Source organism: Synchiropus splendidus, chromosome 12, assembly GCF_027744825.2.
Source record: "Synchiropus splendidus isolate RoL2022-P1 chromosome 12, RoL_Sspl_1.0, whole genome shotgun sequence".
NCBI lineage: Eukaryota > Metazoa > Chordata > Actinopteri > Syngnathiformes > Callionymidae > Synchiropus > Synchiropus splendidus.
In genome coordinates, this window is record NC_071345.1 from 1,504,193 (window position 1) to 1,523,845 (window position 19,653).

The window sequence follows — 19,653 nt, forward strand, 5'->3', positions numbered from 1 at the left end:
TCGCTGCGATCCGGTCCTCTCTCGCTCCCCTCCTGCTTGTCGAGATCAAGCCCCACCCCCGGAACGCGCCTGCGCACTGCCGCCTCCAGCGCCGTCACCTACCCCCCTCAGTCGGTTCCGAAGCTTCTCCGCGCCGGTTCCGAGTCCCGCTGCAGCGATGGAGGAAGAGCTCAAGTGTCCGGTGTGCGGCTCTCTGTTCCGCGAGCCGCTGCTGCTGCCCTGCTCCCACAACATCTGCCTGGCGTGCGCGCGCAACATCAGCGTGCAGACCCCGGACGCAGAGGCTCCCGCGCAGACGCGCGCGCCCGGCTCGGACTACGACTCCCTGGACCCGGACAAGATGAGTGTGTACAGCGAGACGGACAGCGGCTACGGGTCCTACACGCCATGCCAGCTCAAGTCCCCCAACGGGGTCCGGGTGTTCCCACCCGCGCTGGGCTCGCGCCACTGCTCCCTCACCTGCCCGCTCTGCCACCGCAGCGTCTCCCTGGACGAGCGCGGGCTGCGGGGCTTCCCGCGGAACCGGCTGCTGGAGGCCATCGTCGGGCGCTACAGGCAGAGCCGCGCCGCCGCGAACCCGAACTCTTCCTCCGGCGCGTCCACGCCGAAGTGCCAACTGTGCGACCGCGGCCCGGCGGACGCTACGCTCATGTGCGAGCAGTGCGACGTCTTCTACTGCGACGCCTGCCAGCGACGGTGCCACCCGTCCCGCGGCCCGCTGGCCAAGCACCGCCTGGTGCCGCCGCCGCCGCCGAGCCCGAGCGCGCCGCTGCCGCCCGCCGCCGCGCGGAAACCGGCCACTTGCGTGGAGCACGACGCGGAGAGCCTGAGCGTGTTCTGCTGCAGCTGCAGGGCTCCGGTGTGCGTCCGCTGCCTGGAGGACGGGCGCCACGCCACGCATGACGTCAGACCCCTGCCCGCCATGTGGAAGCAGCACAAGGTGAGCGCTGGCTCCAGTTTGGTTCTGGTTCTGGTTCTGGTTCAGGTTCAGGTGAGCCATGTGTTTAGGGGCGAAGGAGAGGGGTCAGAGCTGTGCGTGTCCCTGGCTCTGGTGACCCTCCTCCCCTCCATCTCCACCCTCCCTGGTCCAGCTCTGCCTCTCCTCTCCTCGGGTCCAAACCATGACTCCCTCTGTGTCATCATCTCTGACTCCTCCTGAAGTCACCGTGGTCTCCTGACGATCGGTGGAGCGGGGCACATGACCCGCGTGACGACAGCACAGATGTCCCATCAGAACCTTCAGAACTGTGGAAGTGGGTCAGCGGGGGCCGAGCGCGTTCATCCATTCATCCCGTGTTGTTCCCTGCTCTCGCTGCTGCGGCTCATCCTCCTCTCACCTCCTCATCTGCCTCTCCCCTCCCCCACCCGCTCCCCCACAAATGTGGCGAGCGGCGGCGAGCGTGTGTGAGAGGAGACGTCAGGTGCCATCCAGACATCAGCGGCGTAACAGGCACACCTTCATCCACTGAGCGACAGGAAGTGACCTCGCTTCAGCGTCAGTCACGTGATGCTGAGGCAGCGAGCGTGGGATCAAAACATGAGGAACAAATGAGCCGGTGATCACAGATGGACACACACTCGCTCACACACTCTATAAATAGCAGTGGACTTCGGCTCCGCTGGACAGAGGAAACTGGATCACTGTGTGTGTGTGTGTCTTCAGCTCGACGAGCCCTCGCCCGCGTGCACGTGTGAGTGATGCTTGTCTGTCTTGGGTCAGAACCAAAGGCCCGTCTCAGTGGCCCGGTGCAGTCCAGCTCTGCTCTGCAGACCCCAGATCAGCTGAGTTTGTGGATGTGTGTGTGGTGATTCAGCCGGAGACGGTTGCCAGGCAACAGTCCCGTCACGGTCGGACCCATCAGAACCGGTGTTCTGGTGGACTGAAGCTGCTCAGCTCTTCGGTGTGTTGCGATGAAGTGTCTCTTGAGAGCCAGACAGCGAGGGAGTCCTGTGGCACTCCGGTGTTGTCAGATCTGGACCCTGGAGGGAGGGAGGGAACACCGAGCTGACTGCTGGTACCGACACATTCCCCAGCCAGAGTGGACGTCTCGGTCCAGGTGGGACCCAGAACACACTCCAGAGATGTTGCTTCAGAGATACAGGACTCCCCCCTGCCCCGGCCATGACCCGGGATCCGCTCCGACAGTGACTCACAACAACTGGAGGACTAGCCCGAGGTCCTGAGACTGGAACTGGGTTAATGCACCGTTTGTCTCTGCTGGTGTGTGAAGTGTCTCCGCCAGAAGACCCGACGACAGCAGAGTGAGTCTGTGCATGTGTGTGTTGGGTTGATCCTCACTTGTGGGGACCAGTTCTTGACCCCAGTTGTCCAGGTCTCAGTTTGAGGTTTAAAGCTTCAAAATAACTGGGCTCCAGTCTGATCCAGAGTCCTGGTTCAGGTGAGCCATGTGTTCAGGGGCAGAGGCTGGGGAAAGGGTGATGGCCAGGAGAGGAGGTCCTCACAAGGATGGAGGTTCAGACCTGTGTGTGTTTGAGGGTGTTACTGCTGGAGCCAGCGTTTCCATGGTGACCAGGTGATTGTGATGGTCGGAGGGTTCCCATGGTCTTCCCTGACCTTCCATGGTGCAGGTCTCTCTGAGGGCAACGGTCTGCTGCTGGGCTCCAGCTCATTCAGGCTGGCGTGTTGTTCTCTTCCAGGGCCGGTTTCGGACCCGTGCTGTGATGTGAGCTGGAGCTCCAGCATGAGGTCAGAGGGTGGACCAGCTGCTGCTGGAGAAGCTTCCCCGCACCTGAAGGTGGACCCGCCTCTGATCATGTGACTCCCACAGCCCTGTTGCTGTAGCAGGGAGCAGATGCTGGTGAGCTCACTGAGGTCAGCAGCAGGGTCAGTGGGTGGAGAAGGTCACGGTCCGAGCAAGTCTGTGGGGGGATTGGCTCGGCACCAAGTCACTTCCTGTTGAGTCGTCCGTGTCCCAGAGCTGTGAGTCAGACACGTCCTGTTGACGCTCTCTGATGCCGGCGGAGACGCTGGCGGACAGGTGGTCTGATGTTGGACCACAGGAGGTCAGCTGGTCTCTCACCAGGGGGGCGGAGCTTCATCTGTCTGACAGCTTCCTCTCTCTCTCACACACACACGCACACACACTCTCAGGGTCCAGATGGTCTCAGGGAGAGTTTCAGATCTGTGAAGCGTGACCTCATCTCGCCTCCTGATTCTGGCCAGATGACGCCATCGTGTCTTCCTGCACTTCTGTCTTTGTGAGGACCTGTATGAGATTTAAACCAACAGAGAGAGGACATGTTGCAGGTCCTCAGTGTGAGGGTTAAACGTGCAAAATAGCTCGGTTATTGTCATTGGGTTTGGTTCAGAGCCAAGGGGAAGGTTCAGGGTGGAGGCTGGGGAAAGGGTGATGTGTGTGTGGGGCGGAGCGACGGGGCCTTCGTTGTCCTGCCTCCGCCTCGTTACCTCTGAGTGATGGACACACACTCATCAGGATGCTTCCGTCTGCTGGGTCATGTGACCGGCTTACAAACCAGCTGAGTCTGGACTCTGACTCGCGCACGGCGCCCCCTGGCTGGATGCACTCAGTGGGGTGAGGTCAAAGGTCAAGGCGAGGCTCCTGGGGTCAGAGTGGGGGGGGGGGCTGACATGGGACGGGCGTGCTGTGAAGCGGGCGACCACTACACTACATTACTACACTACACTGGAGAGGTGACGGCGCCATGTCGCTGTGTGTGTCCTGCAGGTGCAGCTCTCGCAGGCGCTCAACGGCGTCTCAGACAAGGCCAAGGACGCTAAGGAGTTTCTGGTGCAGCTGAAGAACATGCTGCAGCAGATCCAGGTACCAACACACACACTGGCACACTCACACACACACGCTGCGGGCGGCGACTGAGCCGTGTGTGTGTGTGTCGCAGGAGAACGGCGTGGAGTTCGAGGCCTGTCTGGTGGCTCAGTGCGACTCGCTGATCGAGGCTCTGACCAGACAGAAGGCCAAGCTGATGACCAAGGTCACCAAGGAGAAGGAGCACAAGCTCAAGGTGATGCCCTCCTCCTCCAATTCCACTTGTGAGGACCTGCCAAGCGATAACACACACACACATTCAAGGACGTCCGTCCTCACTGGTCCTGGATGTGAGCCCAGCCTCGGCCCCATCACTGACCGTCTGGTGGAGGGAGGGGGAGGGGCGGCGGAGGGAGGCCAGATGTTCATCATCCTCAGAACCAGTCAGAGGTCCAGACGAGCTAATGAGCAAGACGCTTAATTAAAACCGACTCTCTTGGGTTCAGCTGCGCTGCACAAAGACCTCATCTGTTCGTCTGGAACCTTCATCCTGTCACATCCATCCTGTCATTCTCATCCTGTCACCTTCATGCTGTGACTCTCATCCTGTCACCGTCATGCTGTGACTCTCATCCTGTCATTCTCATCCTGTCCCCTTCATGCTGTGACTCTCATCCTGTCATTCTCATCCTGTCACCTTCATGCTGTGACTCTCATCCTGTCCCCTTCATGCTGTGACTCTCATCCTGTCACCTTCATGCTGTGACTCTCATTCTGTCACCTTCATGCTGTGACTCTCATCCTGTCATTCTCATCCTGTCACCTTCATGCTGTGACTCTCATCCTGTCCCCTTCATGCTGTGACTCTCATCCTGTCATTCTCATCCTGTCCCCTTCATGCTGTGACTCTCATCCTGTCATTCTCATCCTGTCCCCTTCATGCTGTGACTCTCATCCTGTCCCCTTCATGCTGTGACTCTCATCCTGTCATTCTCATCCTGTCACCTTCATGCTGTGACTCTCATCCTGTCATTCTCATCCTGTCCCCTTCATGCTGTGACTCTCATCCTGTCATTCTCATCCTGTCACCTTCATGCTGTGACTCTCATCCTGTCATTCTCATCCTGTCACCTTCATGCTGTGACTCTCATCCTGTCATTCTCATCCTGTCACCGTCATGCTGTGACTCTCATCCTGTCACCATCATGCTGTGACTCTCATGCTCTCACCCTCATCCTGTCACCCTCATATGACCCGCCCCTTCTCAAGCCTTGCCAATCACAGCATCTCAGACTCACCTGAGCAGGTGAGGGAGGCCGGAGACCTCCATTGTTGGAAAGTGTTGGACGCAGCGTGAGTCCCAGCTGCAGCAGCTGTTGGTCGTGTAATCCGCCGGCCTTTGTGCCCTCAAATCCTTAATCCTGCCGCGGACGCCACAGGCTCACACACACCAGCCGCTCTCCAGCTGTCACGTGACCTCGTCTCGGGAGGAGTCGGGAGTCCAGGCCCGGAGAGGCGGCTCACCCGGGTGACCTTCCCCGGGTGAGCCACTCACCAGCATGTTGTTCTTCACCTGTGTCAGGTGGTGCGGGACCAGATCACCCACTGCACCATGAAGCTGCGGCAGACCACCGGCATGATGGAGTTCTGTCTGGAGGTGCTGAAGGAGAACGACCCCAGCGGCTTCCTCCAGGTCAGCGCTTCTCCATTGTTCTCTGTCATTCTCTGTAAATACTGTCAGTACTATATAAAACTGTTATTATATTACACCTCTGCATAACACTGTATCCTTGAAAGTTATACAGATCGACTGACAATGAAGAAGAAGTTTATTAGCATTGCTTTTGTCTGTAACAGAAGAGACTTAAAGTGCCTTAAAGTTAAAAAAAGCAGGAGTGGATGTGCCACCGCACGTTATTCTAGAGTATGTTCCCCGAGGTCACGTGTGCTCGCAGGAACCATGAAGCCAAAGGGTCCAGGTTTGATCAGACGCGTGATCAGTGATCCGTCGGTCAAACGGCTCCTGAACTGTGCAGCAGAGGCAGAGCTGTGGTCGCCATGGCAACTGCGACACGGGGAACACTTTCTGGTACTGACCACTGCAGCTTCATGACGAGCCCGTGGGCTCCGTGGTCCGAGCCGTCCTGAGGGACGGAGCGTGACGTTCCTCCCGGAGGAGCCTCTCTCCTCCACTGCACTGAGTCCCTGGTGCTGAAGCTTGTGACTGCCAGCTTAACTCAGCTCTGCCTCCAGGCCACTTTAGAGCCGGTCCCCACCCGACCCAGCTGGATGACCTCCTCTCTCCATGTCTCTTGTGTGTCCAGATCTCGGACGCCCTCATCAAGCGGGTGGTCTCGTCCCAGGACCAGTGGGTCAAAGGCGCCTTGCAGCCAAAGGTCGGGCCTGACTTTGACCTGACCCTCAACACGGACTCGCTGCTGCAGACCATCCTGCTGCTGGACTTCTGTCAGGGCAAAGGTCAGTGTTGACATCTGCTGCTCCTCGGTTCCTGGAAGAGATGCTGACGGCGCGGAAGTGGGTCGACGGCTGTAAATAAGAGATCCTGGCGTCCACAAGCACGCAGGACCCCTTGATGCCACGGTCCGTGGGCGATGCCGATGTCGTGGAGACGCAGGAAAACAGCTCATAGCAGAGGAGCACATTTCCGCTCCTCCCTGTTGTGTTGTCGCAGCACAGCGAGTCAGTTTACTGGCTGGCTGGCGAGGAGTGCGTGAGGCGGGCGCTTCACCTGGGCCCCTGGTCCTGGTGCTGCTGAGCTCGGTGCTGAGTCAGCAGGACGAGGGTTGTGGCTTCTTGTTTGAAGATGCTGATGTGAGACAGGTAACCATGTGGTGTCCCACCCTTCTCACCCGACGCTGCGTCCACATCCGTCCCTGGCCCCTCCAGACGGGCCGGACAAACCTGTGGTGGAAGACCCGGCTGCAGACGGCACCGAGGCCCAGCTGGAGGCAGAGAGTGTGGAAGGTATTTCACTCACCCTGTGTGGTCCGGTCCCGCATGTCCCCCGGCGGCGCTCCAGCCCCGACACCACGTGTCGCTCGCAGCACTCCTGCGTCCTCCATCTCCTCCACCCCCTCCACCTGCTGTCTCTGAGATCGGACCTGGATCATGGAGGGTTTCCTTCCCTGCAGCACCACCTGTGTCCTGACCCTGTGTGTTGGTTTGACCTCTGAGTGGTTCTGTTCTTGGTCTGGACCCATGGTCACCCCTCAGTCTGGAGCCCTGCTGCCGGTGCCCGAGCCCCGGCCCAGTGGAGCCAGTCTGAGCGAGAAGGTTCTGGGCTGTGTTCTTCTTCTCAGGGGTGGCTCTCTGGAGTGAGCTCTCTGACCTCTCACTGGTCATAATCCAGAACCATCATACTGGACCAACCGTCTCAGGCCGGGCCTCAGACACCCATAGACGCAGCGGCACAGGATTTTAGGAGAACCTCAGAGCAGAAAAGCTGCTCTTCTGCTCCGGGTCCTCTGAGTCTAACCGTCTCCCTCCCTCCTCAGCAGACTCTGGACCTCCGGTGCCGGCGGCTCCGCTGCTGCAGCTGGAGAAATGCTGCTCCGGGAACAACAGCGCCACCCTTGCCTGGAGGGTGACGGGGAGCCCTACCCACCCCATCGAGGGCTACATCCTGGAGCTGGACGATGGCAACGGGGGACAGTACCGGGTCAGTCCCGGCTGGAGCCCCCGGCCTGGGCTCAGGTGCTGCTGCTGGGTGGGTGGGCGTGACTTTCCTCTGGGTGTCTGCAGGAGGTCTACGTGGGGAAGGAGACGCTGTGCACGGTGGACGGACTCCACTTCAACAGCTCCTACAAGGCTCGCGTGAAAGCCTACAATGCCGCGGGGGTGGGTCCCTACAGCAAGACCGTGGTGCTGCAGACCTCCGACGGTAAGGCTGCCGCCGTTGCTGTCACTCCCCCCACCTCCTCTGCGAGAGGATCAGCTTTGGTTCAGACTCAGAGAAGAACTGGAAATGGGGTTGGATCGTGGGGAGAAACACACGAGACTGTGCTGCAGCTCGGTGAAATATTTAACTGTGTAAGAGAGAGAGGGATAGAGGGGGAGGGAGGGAGAGGGGGAGAGAGAGAGAGAGAGAGAGAGAGCGTGTTTGCACAGATTGCCACTGTCGTTCTCTCCTCAGGCTCCGGCTGTGTGTTCCATTTGTTTGGGCCCGCGGCGTGTGTGTGTGTGTGGCCTTGCTTTTCCTGCTTCATAGGGACCAACTCTTGACAAAACGCTGTCCTTGTGAGGACCATATGACTTGGTGGGGACATTTGGCTGCACCCCACAAGATTCAGGGTCTCAGTCTGGTCCAGGTGAGCAGTGTGTTTAGAGGCTGGGGATAGGGTGATGGCCAGGAGAGGTCCCCACAATGTCCCAAATATTAATGTGAAATGTTGCTGATATTTAAGGTAAACGTTTCTATGGTTGACGTTTTTAGAGAGTAGGTGAAAATGGAGATAATGTAGATAGATATCGACAGAAACACAGGATAATAACTTCATGACCGGATCCTGGTCTGGGTCCTGGGTCCTGGTTCCTGGGTCCGACTCCTGCGTCCGGCTCCTGGGTCCTGTGTCCGCACTGATGTGTGCTCTGCACCATGAAGCTGTGATGGATGGAGTCTGAACTGGCCTCCCTCCATCCAACAGTGGCGTGGTTCACCTTTGACCCCACCTCCGCCCACCGAGACATGGTCCTGACCAACGAGAACCAGACGGTGTCCTGCAACAGCTACGACGACCGAGTGGTTCTGGGGACGGCCGCCTTCTCCAAGGTAAGCGTGGTAGGCGGTTGATCACGTGACCCCAGATGACCCCCTTCACGCCGGCTCTCAGGGCGTCCACTACTGGGAGGTCTGCATCGAACGCTACGACAACCACCCGGACCCGGCCTTCGGCGTGGCCCGCATCAACACGGTGAAGGACATGATGCTGGGGAAGGATGACAAGGCCTGGGCCATGTACGTGGACAACAACCGCTCCTGGTTCATGCACAACAACTCGCACACCAACAGGTACGGAGACGCGCCGCAGCACCGTGTGGCTCCCTGCCACCGCTGCCACCCGTGGCCGTCAGCTCTTCTGCCTGTGTCCAGGGCGGAGGGGGGCATCGCCAAGGGCTCCACCGTCGGCGTCCTGCTGGACCTCACCAAGCACACGCTGACCTTCTACATCAACAAGGTCCAGCACGGACCCACGGCCTTCGAGAACCTGGACGGCGTCTTCTTGCCTGCGGTCAGCCTCAACAGGAACGTGCAGGTGAGCAGAGCGCAGCCCTCAACACTGGAGGCCTCCCCACCCACGTGCTTCTCCTGGCTCCAGGTCACCTTGCTCACGGGTCTGGAGGTTCCCAAGAACATCAAGCCGTAGACCTGGCCGTCATCAGGAGGGACCCGTCCGCTCAGGTGACCTGCAGCTCTGGGAGGAGCAGCCGAGAGCTGGAGCCTCGTATCGCGTGGGCTTCGTTTCTGCCGCCGGGCCGCACAGACTCCGCTCCCTCTGCTTTTTACACTTCCTAAGTCCGGCCGCTAGGTGGCGCCACCGGCTCTAATTCGTTTTTTCCCACAGACGTTCAGATGTATTGAGTGAGAGAGTCAAGCGTTTCCCTCGTCTTCAGTTGTTGTCATGTGACGCACTTCTGTCCTTCAGCTTTCGAGCCGTTACCTCCTGTGTTTCCAGTCAGTGAAGCAGGAGTTGGTTGTGAACTTGGTCGCTGCTCCCACCATCCTGGAGGCTGGAGGACAGCGGCGCGCTGGCGGGGTCTGTGCGGCCCCATGAGCCCTTTCATATTTCATTTCAAGGATATATATATATCTATATATATCATCAGTGTGTGTGTCTGCTTTAGCTACACTTGTGGGGACCAGTCCCTGGAAACACACCAACTTGTGGGGACATTTAGCCGGGCCCCACAAGGTTAATTTGAGGATGAGGACTTCAAACTAACTGGGTTCCAGTCTGGTCCAGGTGAGCCTTGTGTTCAGGAGGAGAGGCTGCGGAAAGGGTGATGGCCAGGGGAGGTCCCCACAAGGACAGAGAGCTGTAAACATGTACATATGGTGAGGCACACACCTGATGTGCAGCATGGTTTGCTGACACCTTTACAAGAGATGAGGAGAAACTGTGTTGTAAATAGTGCGACGAGACTCGTGCGCCGTTGTTTAACTGAGATGTATTTATTCACAAACACCAGGACAAGTGGAATATTTATGTTGAGAGTGATATTTCTATTTTTGAACTGGCTTTCAGTTGTTATTTGAAGCAAACTATTTATCTGTTAGATGTTTATTTATCAAGCACGACGTTACGTCTGCAGCAGCCACCAGGGGGCGTGGCACCGCTCTGAAGTCATCTTCTGCAGCGAGCATCCAGACTGGCTGGGTAAAGGGCTACACTCACATCTCGGCCCGAACGTTCGTCCTCACGAACGTGACGTCGCCACGTGTCATGTGACTCAGAGGAACCCAGGGAGCCGTTTCGTGACTGCGACGCCTGTCGCCATGTCGATGTGGTCGACTCTGTTGGCTTCAGTTTGTCCCTTCCTCGTCGCTGCTGACCTTGGGATTCAGCTCCAAGACCTTGGTGCTGCAGCTCCTCCTGGGCCTCATCTGGCTCTGACCCGGGCCCAGCTGCTGCCTCCCTCGGCCTTCAGTGGATCTGATGCGCCTCCTGCTGGGCGCCGCACGTCCAGCGTTGACCACCCCAGAGGGCGGGTCACTTTTCATCAGCACAAGGCGGACGCTGCCTTGCTCAGCGGTCACAGCCAGCCTCCAAACTCGATCCGATGCCAGCTGTGGAGGTTCCTCCCCGCGGGGCATCAGGTGTCCAGGACTCCTCTTCCTCGTCTCCATACCTCCTGCCGCCATGTTGTTTTGTACGACGCTGCTGTTTGTAAACGGTGCAGGGTTTGAAACGCACAACTGTCTTTGTATCGTTTGTTAAAGAAAAATAAACCTCCTGCGACTAACAGCTCCTGAGTGGTGGACTCGCTGAGATGCGACCTCCGGAGGTCACGGACGCCATCACCACCAGGCTCCACAGGACAGACGACAGGTTTCACGAAGGAAAAACTCGTTTATTGTCGCCATCAGAACCAAAGACCCTCAGGAAGTCCAGGTCGACTGCTCCCAGTCCAGGGTGGTGACTTCTGCTCTGTCCATGACGGTCACTCCCAGACCATCTCCTGCGGGGCCTGCCCCACCTCAGCTCTTCATCCAACCGGCTTCTTCTGGGGGAACGTGGAGGTCCCTCACTGCTGCAGACCACTGAAGGTCTCACCTGCACACACACACACAGGTGTGAGGAACCCAGGCTGGAGGAGGGGTGGGACTGCATCCACCTGCTTCTCTGGAGTCACAGCGCACCCCAGTGGTGGACAGCGGGACCCTCCTCAGTCCAGTGAAGGTGAGCCCACATGTCAGTGACTCACCTGCTTCCCGGCTTGCCCTTGACCTTCTGGATCTCCTGCGAGCTCAGGATCAGCATGCCGTTCTTGAAGCGGCCCATCTGACCCGTGGGCGCAGAGTCAGAGCCAGCAGACGCCTTCTTGTCCCTGTGAGGAGCACAGCGAGTGGTCAGAGTGCTGCTGGTTCAGATGCGGCTCCAGACCTGACTCACCTGTGACTCTTCCTCTTCTTCCTCGTCTTCTTCAGGTCCTGCACGGGAAGAACTTGTTACTGCGAGACACTTCAGAGTCAGGTTCTGAGCGGGACTCGTACCGGATCCACTTCTTCTCTGGACCTCTGCTTCTTCTCTTTGATCTGCTGCTGAAGAACCTTGTAGTTGGTGTACTGCCTCTTCGGGGGCTAGGAGGGTGACAGGAGGTCACAAGGTCACCTCACTGACCCGGCTTACGTTGAGACACGCTTCTTTAACAGTTTTAAAACCTTTCTTCTGCTTTTAAGCTTTTCTGCTCTTTACTCATGAATTGACAAGTGAGGGCGAGTCACGCGTCTCTGTTCAGCTGCGTCTCACCCGAGCTCCCAGCATGATGGCCCGATCCTGCTCAAACACCCGCTGCTGCTCCTTCCTGTAGCCGCTGATGCCGAAGCGATGGACCTCTAGCCGAGCCTGAACACACGCGCGCACACACACTCACTCAGCGTCAGGGTTTGTTCCGCTCACCACCTTCTGTCTCAGTGAAGCCTCACCTTCTCCAGGGTGAGGTCTTCAGGCGGCCCGCCGGACGTCACTGCGGCTGTCTGCGTCTGCAGACGAGAAGAACGACTCAGACGACGAACTGGAGCTGATCCTGCTGCCAGAGACCGGCAGAAAACCAGAGCAGAGTGGACCTGCCCTCGCTCCTCACCCAGAAGTGAACTCACCACTGGCGGCTCTCTGCTCCTCTGCCTCTTGGTGGGGTCCTGGAAGGTCACGACCTCCACCTGCCGCAGCTGGGCGGACGGCGCTGAACAGGACACACAACAAGAGCTGAAACCAACATTCCCTGCACCGGTCCCACACCAGCGGCAGGTCACCTGTCTGTCCTCCGCACCCAGGCGGAGCTTCATCCTCCTCCTCCTCCCCCTCACGCTGTGTCCGTTTGCTCTTCTTCTGCTTCTTTTTCGACCCGTTTCCTGATCCGACATGGGTTGATATGTTGGGGAGGCGAGCAACAAAGTGATTCAGGGTGGTGTTTTGAATTGTTTCAATCCTCCGACACATTGCAAACGTGCTGCTTGACACGTGACACGACTGTTTTATCATGGCATGTTGCTCATCGTGTGTTGCTCACTCATCCTTCAAACCTTTCAAGACTGTTACTGCCGGTTTGTTTTCCGATTCATCTCATGCAGACGGAAAACGGTCGTGTTGTCATTGCAATTAAATGGCTTCAGTCGTGGTTGAAACACGGATGGAATCACAGTGTGAAACGAGTGGAGCTCGTCAAGGAAACGGTCTTAGCGCTGGCTAGCTCACCGGCTAACAACAAGCTAGCAGCTCACTCACTCACCAAAGTCGTACAACTTCTCCAAAACTCGCTCCAGAAACAGCTGGTCCTCCTCGCCCCCTCCATTCTTGTTTCCGTACATCGTTCCTTCTCGGACAGATGAAGCGGTTCTCGGGCGTTATGCGGACCTCAGGACGTCAACAAACCCATGTGCAAGAAGCGAGTCGGCGCTGAGCTTCGCGGCCACCGTAGCTGCTGCCGCGTCACTCGCGGATCCAGGAAGTCGCAGCTGCCGCCCCGCGCCTGCTGCGGGTGTCTTGTCTCTGACTCGCTGCGACACTTTCCCTCAACAAAGTGGATGCGACCGTGGCCCCTTCGTGAGTCTTGTGTTGAAATGGCGTCCAAAGCTGTCTACGCGGTGAGTCTTGTTTCTGGTCGTTAGCCTAGCAGCTAACGTCAACTCTGCTAATGTTGACAGACCCACGGAGTTGCTTCCATTCACGACTTACCCTCGGTGATTTGTCAGTGAAAAACATTGCTGCTGTGTTCTTAACTGACGTCAACGTGTTGTCGAGTAGCGACTTTAGTCTGTCTGACCCAACTTTTAAAGATGTTTCTGCTGAGATGATTCTTGGCTCAGTTCTGTCTGAGGTAACAGCCGTTTGACAGTTCGAGCGTGCGGATTTTATCTGGTTAATACTGACTTCATCAGCCGATCTTATTCTCGTGTTCTGCTTTTTAAACGTTCTGTGAGTCTTTTGCACTTTTGGAAATGGCGTGTGCACAGTTGGGACTGGGGTCCAGATGTGAGCCGCCCACTCATGCATGCGGCCCACCACAGCTGGAAACTCTGGCTCAGTCATGTGACATGATGACGGCACAGGTCCTTCACCGTCGATGTGTTTGGACCGTCCATTAAGGAGTGGACGTGTTTCCATCGTCAACTCAAACCAACACCCAACAAGAATGTTCAGAATTATTTCCTGTTCAGTCACTAGTACAGTGGTGCCTCGGTTTTCGAACGTCTCGGAATTAGAACAAAAATTTTGAGATTTTTTGGCTTCGGATTTCGAATGAAAATTCAGAACTTGAATGTCCTCGAAATAAGCCGGAAAAAACATAACGTGCGCGGACCGATCGGCTGACCCACGACACGCTATGTTATTGTGTATAACGCAGCCTCTGTATGCAGACGTTTTTTCTTCATATTGAGGTGTAAAACCTTTCCTGTCTCCACACTGGACCGTGGTAGAGTGTCACAGGGGAGGTGCTGGAGCGCTCACTCCAGGGTTTGATGTCCTGTTGTGGGCTGGAGCTGGGACAGGGATGAGGCCAGTCTGGGACAGAGCGTGACTTGGTTTATGACTTTGTCACAGCCAAACTGCACAGAAGCGCACATTCAGAGCTGGACACGCACCGGGCACCTCTTCACTTCTGGAGAGACGTCACTCACTCGGCAACCCCTCCCACATGCAGCGGCCACACACGTAGAGGAACAGCCACCTGCAGCAGACACTCTACATTCACTCCTACAAAAGACTGTTTTAAGGCTTGGAACGCATTAGTTCTTTTTCCATTCATTGTAATGGGAAAAATCCATTCAGATTTCCAACAATTCGCTTCTCGAACGGCCGTCTGGAACGAATTGTGGTCGAGAACCCAGGTACCACTGTACTTTGTCCCGAAACAGTGTTTTGAAAAAGGTATTGATCAAAATGACTCGTGGAAAGACAGCGACACTTCGATGTCAAAGATCGTCAGCAGTAGCAGGAGTGTGTGAGACCTTCTGTGGTAGATGAGGTGTTTGGCTCGTCTCCAGGTGACACTTTGGTCGTGAGGGTTCAGTCAGGCACGGCGAAGCCTTCACAGGTGCTCTGGTCCCTCGGTGTAGATTTGAACCGGAGGTGTGGTGAGTCATTACAGCGGCTGAGCGACGCCTGACTGACAATTGGACTTCTCCTGTCTGAACAGCATCATGATCCCATGTTGAAGAAGAGGGACGACTTCGAGGACATCCTGGAGGAGCGCAGGAGCTCCAGCGACCTGCGCTACGCTCTCCGCTGCTACGCGCCGGTGCTTTACAAGGACGTGACCCCCTGCAGCGCCGACCTGCTGAAAGGCGCGGTGCTTCAGTCGGAGCATGTCGGCTTCGTGGTGCAGCAGGTGCTGTGGTGCTCGAGCGGGCTGACCATGGGAGGGTGGATCTCAGAGCGAGCCTGTCCCTCCTGCAGGTATCCAAGGAGACGGGCGGCTCAGTGGACGCGGTTCGGGCGGAGGCCGCCGCCATCCTGGAGGAGATGGCTCACCGGCTGCAGCTCAGCACCATCCGCTTCTTCGCCTTCGCCCTCAGCAAAGTCTTCAAGACGCTGTTCAGGAGCATCTGCGTGAATGAGGAGGGCATCCAGCGAGTGAGTGTGGAGGCTGCGCGGCCGGCGCCGTGGCTCTGACCCGTGTCGTCTCCAGCTCCAGCAGGCCGTCCAGGAGCAGCCCGTGGTTCTGCTGCCCAGCCACCGCAGCTACATGGACTTCCTGCTCATGTCCTACATCCTCTACACCTATGACCTCCCGCTGCCCGTCATCGCTGCAGGCATGGGTGAGTCTGCTGCGCCGCGCCAGAGTTAGCATGGAAGCTACATGAGAGCGGTTCTGACTGCACTGCAGCGTGAGGACCCACCTGTGTCTGGACGTTCCTGATCCTCCTCTCACTGCAGACTTCATGGGGATGAAGATCGTGGGCGAGATGCTGCGGATGTCTGGAGCCTTCTTCATCCGACGCTCGTTCGGCGGCGACAAACTGTACTGGGCCGTCTTCTCCGAGTACGTCCGGACCATGTTGAAGGTCAGGAGAACATCTGGCCTCTTTTGTGTCGACCTCTGCTGCCACCCTCCTCACCGAGCCACTCTGTCTTCTCCAGAAGGGACTTGCACCCATTGAATTCTTCCTGGAGGGGACGCGGAGTCGCACGGCCAAGTCTCTGACGCCGAAGCTGGGTGGGTTGGTTTCTGCCGAGTCGCTGTCGTCAGTGTCTGGCACCTGCAGTGACTGCAGCCCTCCACTGTGGCGCTGTTGCTCCATCTGTTGACCCAGCGTGGAGGAAGAACCGTCTGTTTCAGAGCCGATGCTGATCCCTGGCTGGTCCTTCATGCAGGTCTGCTGAACATCGTCATGGATCCGTTCCTCAAGGGCGAGGTGTTTGACATCAGCCTGGTTCCTGTCAGCATCTCGTACGAGAGAACCCTGGAGGAGGCGCTGTACGCCAGGGAGCTGCTGGGGGTGCCCAAGCCGAAGGAGTCCACCTCGGTCCGTGAGCCCCCGGCGTCCTTCCTCTGCCCCTCTATTGACCCCCCTCCGCCCCACAGGGTCTGTTCAAGGCCCGGAAGATTCTAGGTGAAGACTACGGCAGCATCCACGTCTACTTCGGTCCCCCGGTGTCGGTCCGGAGTGTGGCTGAGGGGCGAGTGGACCGGAGCCGCTTCAACCTGCTGCCAAGGTGCCGACCCGGAGCCCCCTCTGGCTCACAGCAGTTCCAGACTGTTTGGACCGAGCCACTGTGTCTGTGCTTCCAGACACATCCCCAGGAAGCCCAGCGAGGAGGTCCAGGGCTTTGTCACCGATGTGGCCTACAGGCTGGTCCGGGCCCAGGAGGACAACATGGTCCTGCAGCCCTGGGTCCTGCTGGCCGCGCTGCTGCTGCAGAACCAGCCGCAGGGCCTGAGTCTGGACCGGCTGACGGCCGAGGCCGTGTGGCTCCGGGACCTGTCTCGACAGTACGGCGCCTTCCTGCACTGGCCCGGTACCTGAGCGCAAGCCCCGCCCCCCTGCTGTGGCGACGGCAACACTCACACGTCCGCTCTGCCTTCAGATCACACGCCCCCGGCCGCCGTGGTCCGGTCCAGCCTGAGCCTCCACAGAGGTCTGCTGAGGATCCGGGAGCAGAGAGTGACGCTGGCCCATGATCCCAGTGCGTAGACCTGGTTCAGCTCCAGCCTGGAGCCTCTGACCGGCTGCTGCTTTGCTCCCAGCAGATTCAGGAGCAGAAGACGCTTTGCTGAGCCGGGCGGTGGTGGTGCTCTCCTGCGCCTCCTACAGGAACCAGCTGCTGCATGTCTTCCTCAGACCCGCCCTGCTGGCCGCCGCCCTCTGCGCCTCCGCCTCCTCCCGCCGACGTAAGTCAGTCCTGGACCGACCACGTGGGCCAGAGTCAGAGACTCCTGTGCTTCTGCTCCAGAGGACGTCTTCAGCAGCTTCTCTTTCCTGAGGAACCTGTTCTCCAACGAGTTTGTCCTGTGTCCCGGAGCTGCCGTGCAGGTGAGCAGCCGCTGGCTTCCACCCGCTGCCCTCTGGTGCTCAGCTCTCGTCCGCGCAGGACTTCGAGGAGGCCTGCTACCTTCTGATGAAGACCGGAGCTCTGTGTGAGTCGCAGCAGGACGTGCTTGCCGCGGAGGGCGGAGCCAGGACGCTGAGCTTCCTCTGCAGCCTGCTGGAGCCCTTTGTGCAGGGATACCAGGTGACACTCACGCACATACACACGTGCGCGCGGGTGCAGCCACACCGACTCACCCCGAGTGTGGCCGTGTGCAGGTGGTCTGCAGGTTCCTCTGTGAGGAGGCTTCAGAACCTCTGACAGAGAAAGGCTTTGTCCCGGCCGTCCGGAAGTTTGTCATCCGACGTCTCCTGTCAGGTAGGTCTGGTGCCGGGCCCTGAACCGGACCCGTTGTGATGAAGCCCGCCGTGTGCTCCAGGTGAGCTCCGACACGTGGAGGTGCTGTCCTCGGACCTGCAGAAGAACTGCCTGGCTGCTCTGCTCAGACTGGGCGCTGTGACTCTGCTGAAGGGGTAACTAATCCAGTGCCTGGCCCGCCGGCCGGAGGCTCATGTCTCTCTTCTGCTCCTGCAGAGCGGGAGGCTCCGGGTTAAAGGTCAACACAGTGATGGTGAACTCCCTGGAGGACGCTCTGGGTAAGGACCCGTGTGGGGAGGGGGGTGTCAGGGGTCGCCTCTGCTCATCCTGTGTCTCTCTCTGTGCAGGAGGAAACCTGCCCACGCAGAAGGCTGCCCGTGCTCACCTGTGACGCCCCCTGCTGGTGGAGATGGAGACTTGAACCGCGTCAAGTCCAGAACAGAACTATGCAAGAGCCCTCCTGGACCGAAGACGAGGCTCCGCCTCTTGTCCCTGTGTGTGTCTGTCTTCCTGGGATTCCTAAATGTGTTTTTGCCAAAAAGACTGCAGTGCTCAGCCTCAGCTGTGGCGGCTGTCGGAGCCTCAGAGCAAGTTGAGAAGTGTGAAGGTGATGGTTATCACCATGGCGACGGCAGATGATGTCATCAGCGGGTGCTTCACGTCTCTGTGGACTTGAGATGTTACTGACTCAGGAGCACAGCTCTGTTTACTGTTGAGACGCAACCAAGATGCTTGACTAAAATATGCCGACTCACCGGGTTTTATTTCTCACATTTCACTCGAGTTTGTTTGTCTTTCACGTGTCAAAGATTTGCTCTCACTGGGGCCAACTGAACGGTCTTCCGTTGTTTGTCAATGAAACGGTCCATTCCTCCTGCTGGCCACTAGATGTCAGGCTGTCCCCGCTCACGCCGCGAAGCTTGAGACAAACGACTCAACACTGAAACTTAAGGTCACGTGAGTCGGGATCGTCTTCGCGTGTCAGTTGCGTGACGTCATTTAATGAAACATCAGGGCCGTGGAAAGTTCACACACACACACACACACACACACACACCGCCACACAAAAGTCTCACACACTGATATTAAGTTGTGTCTGTCGTCCCTGTCGCTTCAGCGGACACTGACATCAGCACTTTATCTGTGACATGATGACAAACTGCACTGACACACACAGACACTGCAGTGGCCGCCAGGAATCGACAGAAGCGTTTTTACAGTCAAAAGTGCAGAGTATTGAATTTTCTTCCCGTAGTGTGTGTGTGCGTGCGTGCCTGCGTGCGTGTGTTAGGGACTGAACTTGACGGTTCCATGCAGCGCAGCTGCTTGCAGTAACTCTCCCGCTCACTAGAGGGCGGGCTGTGTTCAGAGGGCACAAAAGAACGTGATTCTGCTTGGCAGCCTGGCGCTGACTACAGCCTCAACAGCGACCCCTGTGGACCGCTGGGTCGTGGGTGAAAGTCAACAGTCGACATGCGGATGACCCTCTGCTCTGAGAGAAGGGTCTGGGTCGTGACCCCTGTGGTCACGTTTGTGTCAGAAATCAGATCGTTCTTCCTCCTGAACACTCTGGTTTCCTCCCTTTATTCTCATGTTCAAATTGCAACACCTGTCTGTAATTCTACGCACCAGACTGTGTTCCAGTTTGATGGCGCCCCCTTGTGGTGTGGAGGCAAACGTGCGCACACACCTGCCTGACCCCAGATGAACCATGACGGTGAGAACAGAGCAGGTGCTGGGGGAGTCATCGGTCAGGGGCCCGCCATCCGTGGCCTCAGCTCTCCAGTCTTTGGTTTGACCTTGATAACAGGCTCATGACCAAAGAGCTGCGCGTACGCGGCGGCACGAGAAGCTTCTGGAGCAGAGACCAGCAACTCTCAGAGATCAGGAGTCACCTGCACGGATTCATCTTCACTGAGCCGCACTCATCTGCCCGAGACCATGTCCTGGGTTCACTGACCGCTACAGACCAGAGACACGTCCCAGTGCCAGGTGAGTCTGATCCCCCGGCGTCAGGCTGGAAGGACCTGGACCAGCCGGTCAGAGTGGACCTGGAGTCCCGGTCACATCTGTTCCTGTCGCTCCTCTTTGTGTGGTCTGGTTTTCAGCGGCCAAGTCTGGTGAATCGGTGAGCAGCCCTTGTTTGTGGTTTAATTATTTATTATTTACCTATATATATATATATATATATATTTTTATTTTTTTTTTCTTTTTTTTTGAGTGTTTTATTTCATTTATTGGCATATATTTATTTTTGTTCATTGTCGCACGATGCAGATCCTGACTGACACCGGAAATGAAGCTGATTCTGATCCTGATTC

General features: G+C 57.6%; 3 protein-coding genes across 7 annotated transcripts; 2 read left to right on the forward strand and 1 right to left on the reverse strand.

Moving 5' to 3' along the window:
* The first annotated feature begins 74 nt into the window (after positions 1-74).
* On the forward strand, positions 75-11,057 carry LOC128768041 (E3 ubiquitin-protein ligase TRIM9). 4 transcript variants are annotated; one of them, XM_053880595.1, is made up of 12 exons: positions 75-940; positions 3,708-3,803; positions 3,880-4,002; positions 5,329-5,439; positions 6,071-6,224; positions 6,654-6,731; positions 7,265-7,425; positions 7,509-7,647; positions 8,411-8,535; positions 8,597-8,775; positions 8,857-9,019; positions 9,083-11,057. In XM_053880595.1, the coding sequence occupies exons 1-12, from the start codon at positions 158-160 to the stop codon at positions 9,128-9,130; spliced, it is 2,160 nt and encodes a 719-aa protein (XP_053736570.1). In that variant the 5' UTR covers positions 75-157; the 3' UTR covers positions 9,131-11,057. The 4 variants fall into 4 exon arrangements, with proteins under 4 accessions (XP_053736570.1, XP_053736569.1, XP_053736571.1 ...); XM_053880594.1 differs by having other exon boundaries at positions 7,262-7,425; positions 9,083-11,056; XM_053880596.1 differs by lacking the exon at positions 6,654-6,731 and having other exon boundaries at positions 7,262-7,425; positions 9,083-11,056.
* On the reverse strand, positions 10,836-13,263 carry c12h1orf131 (chromosome 12 C1orf131 homolog). The gene is made up of 9 exons (XM_053880648.1): positions 12,714-13,263; positions 12,238-12,336; positions 12,085-12,167; positions 11,911-11,967; positions 11,735-11,830; positions 11,479-11,565; positions 11,378-11,415; positions 11,190-11,312; positions 10,836-11,038 (listed from the first exon to the last, which is right to left on the reverse strand). Exons 1-9 carry the CDS (start codon positions 12,790-12,792, stop codon positions 11,035-11,037), a joined length of 666 nt encoding a protein of 221 aa, XP_053736623.1. The 5' UTR covers positions 12,793-13,263; the 3' UTR covers positions 10,836-11,034.
* Positions 12,508-18,160, forward strand: gnpat (glyceronephosphate O-acyltransferase). 2 transcript variants are annotated; one of them, XM_053880592.1, is made up of 17 exons: positions 12,508-13,068; positions 14,622-14,813; positions 14,882-15,058; positions 15,114-15,243; positions 15,362-15,489; positions 15,566-15,641; positions 15,800-15,951; positions 16,011-16,141; positions 16,218-16,444; positions 16,514-16,612; positions 16,674-16,817; positions 16,880-16,959; positions 17,018-17,158; positions 17,233-17,332; positions 17,394-17,487; positions 17,549-17,610; positions 17,680-18,160. In XM_053880592.1, the coding sequence occupies exons 1-17, from the start codon at positions 12,859-12,861 to the stop codon at positions 17,721-17,723; spliced, it is 2,187 nt and encodes a 728-aa protein (XP_053736567.1). In that variant the 5' UTR covers positions 12,508-12,858; the 3' UTR covers positions 17,724-18,160. The 2 variants fall into 2 exon arrangements, with proteins under 2 accessions (XP_053736567.1, XP_053736568.1); XM_053880593.1 differs by having other exon boundaries at positions 12,509-13,068; positions 16,677-16,817.
* Positions 18,161-19,653: the final 1,493 nt, after the last annotated feature.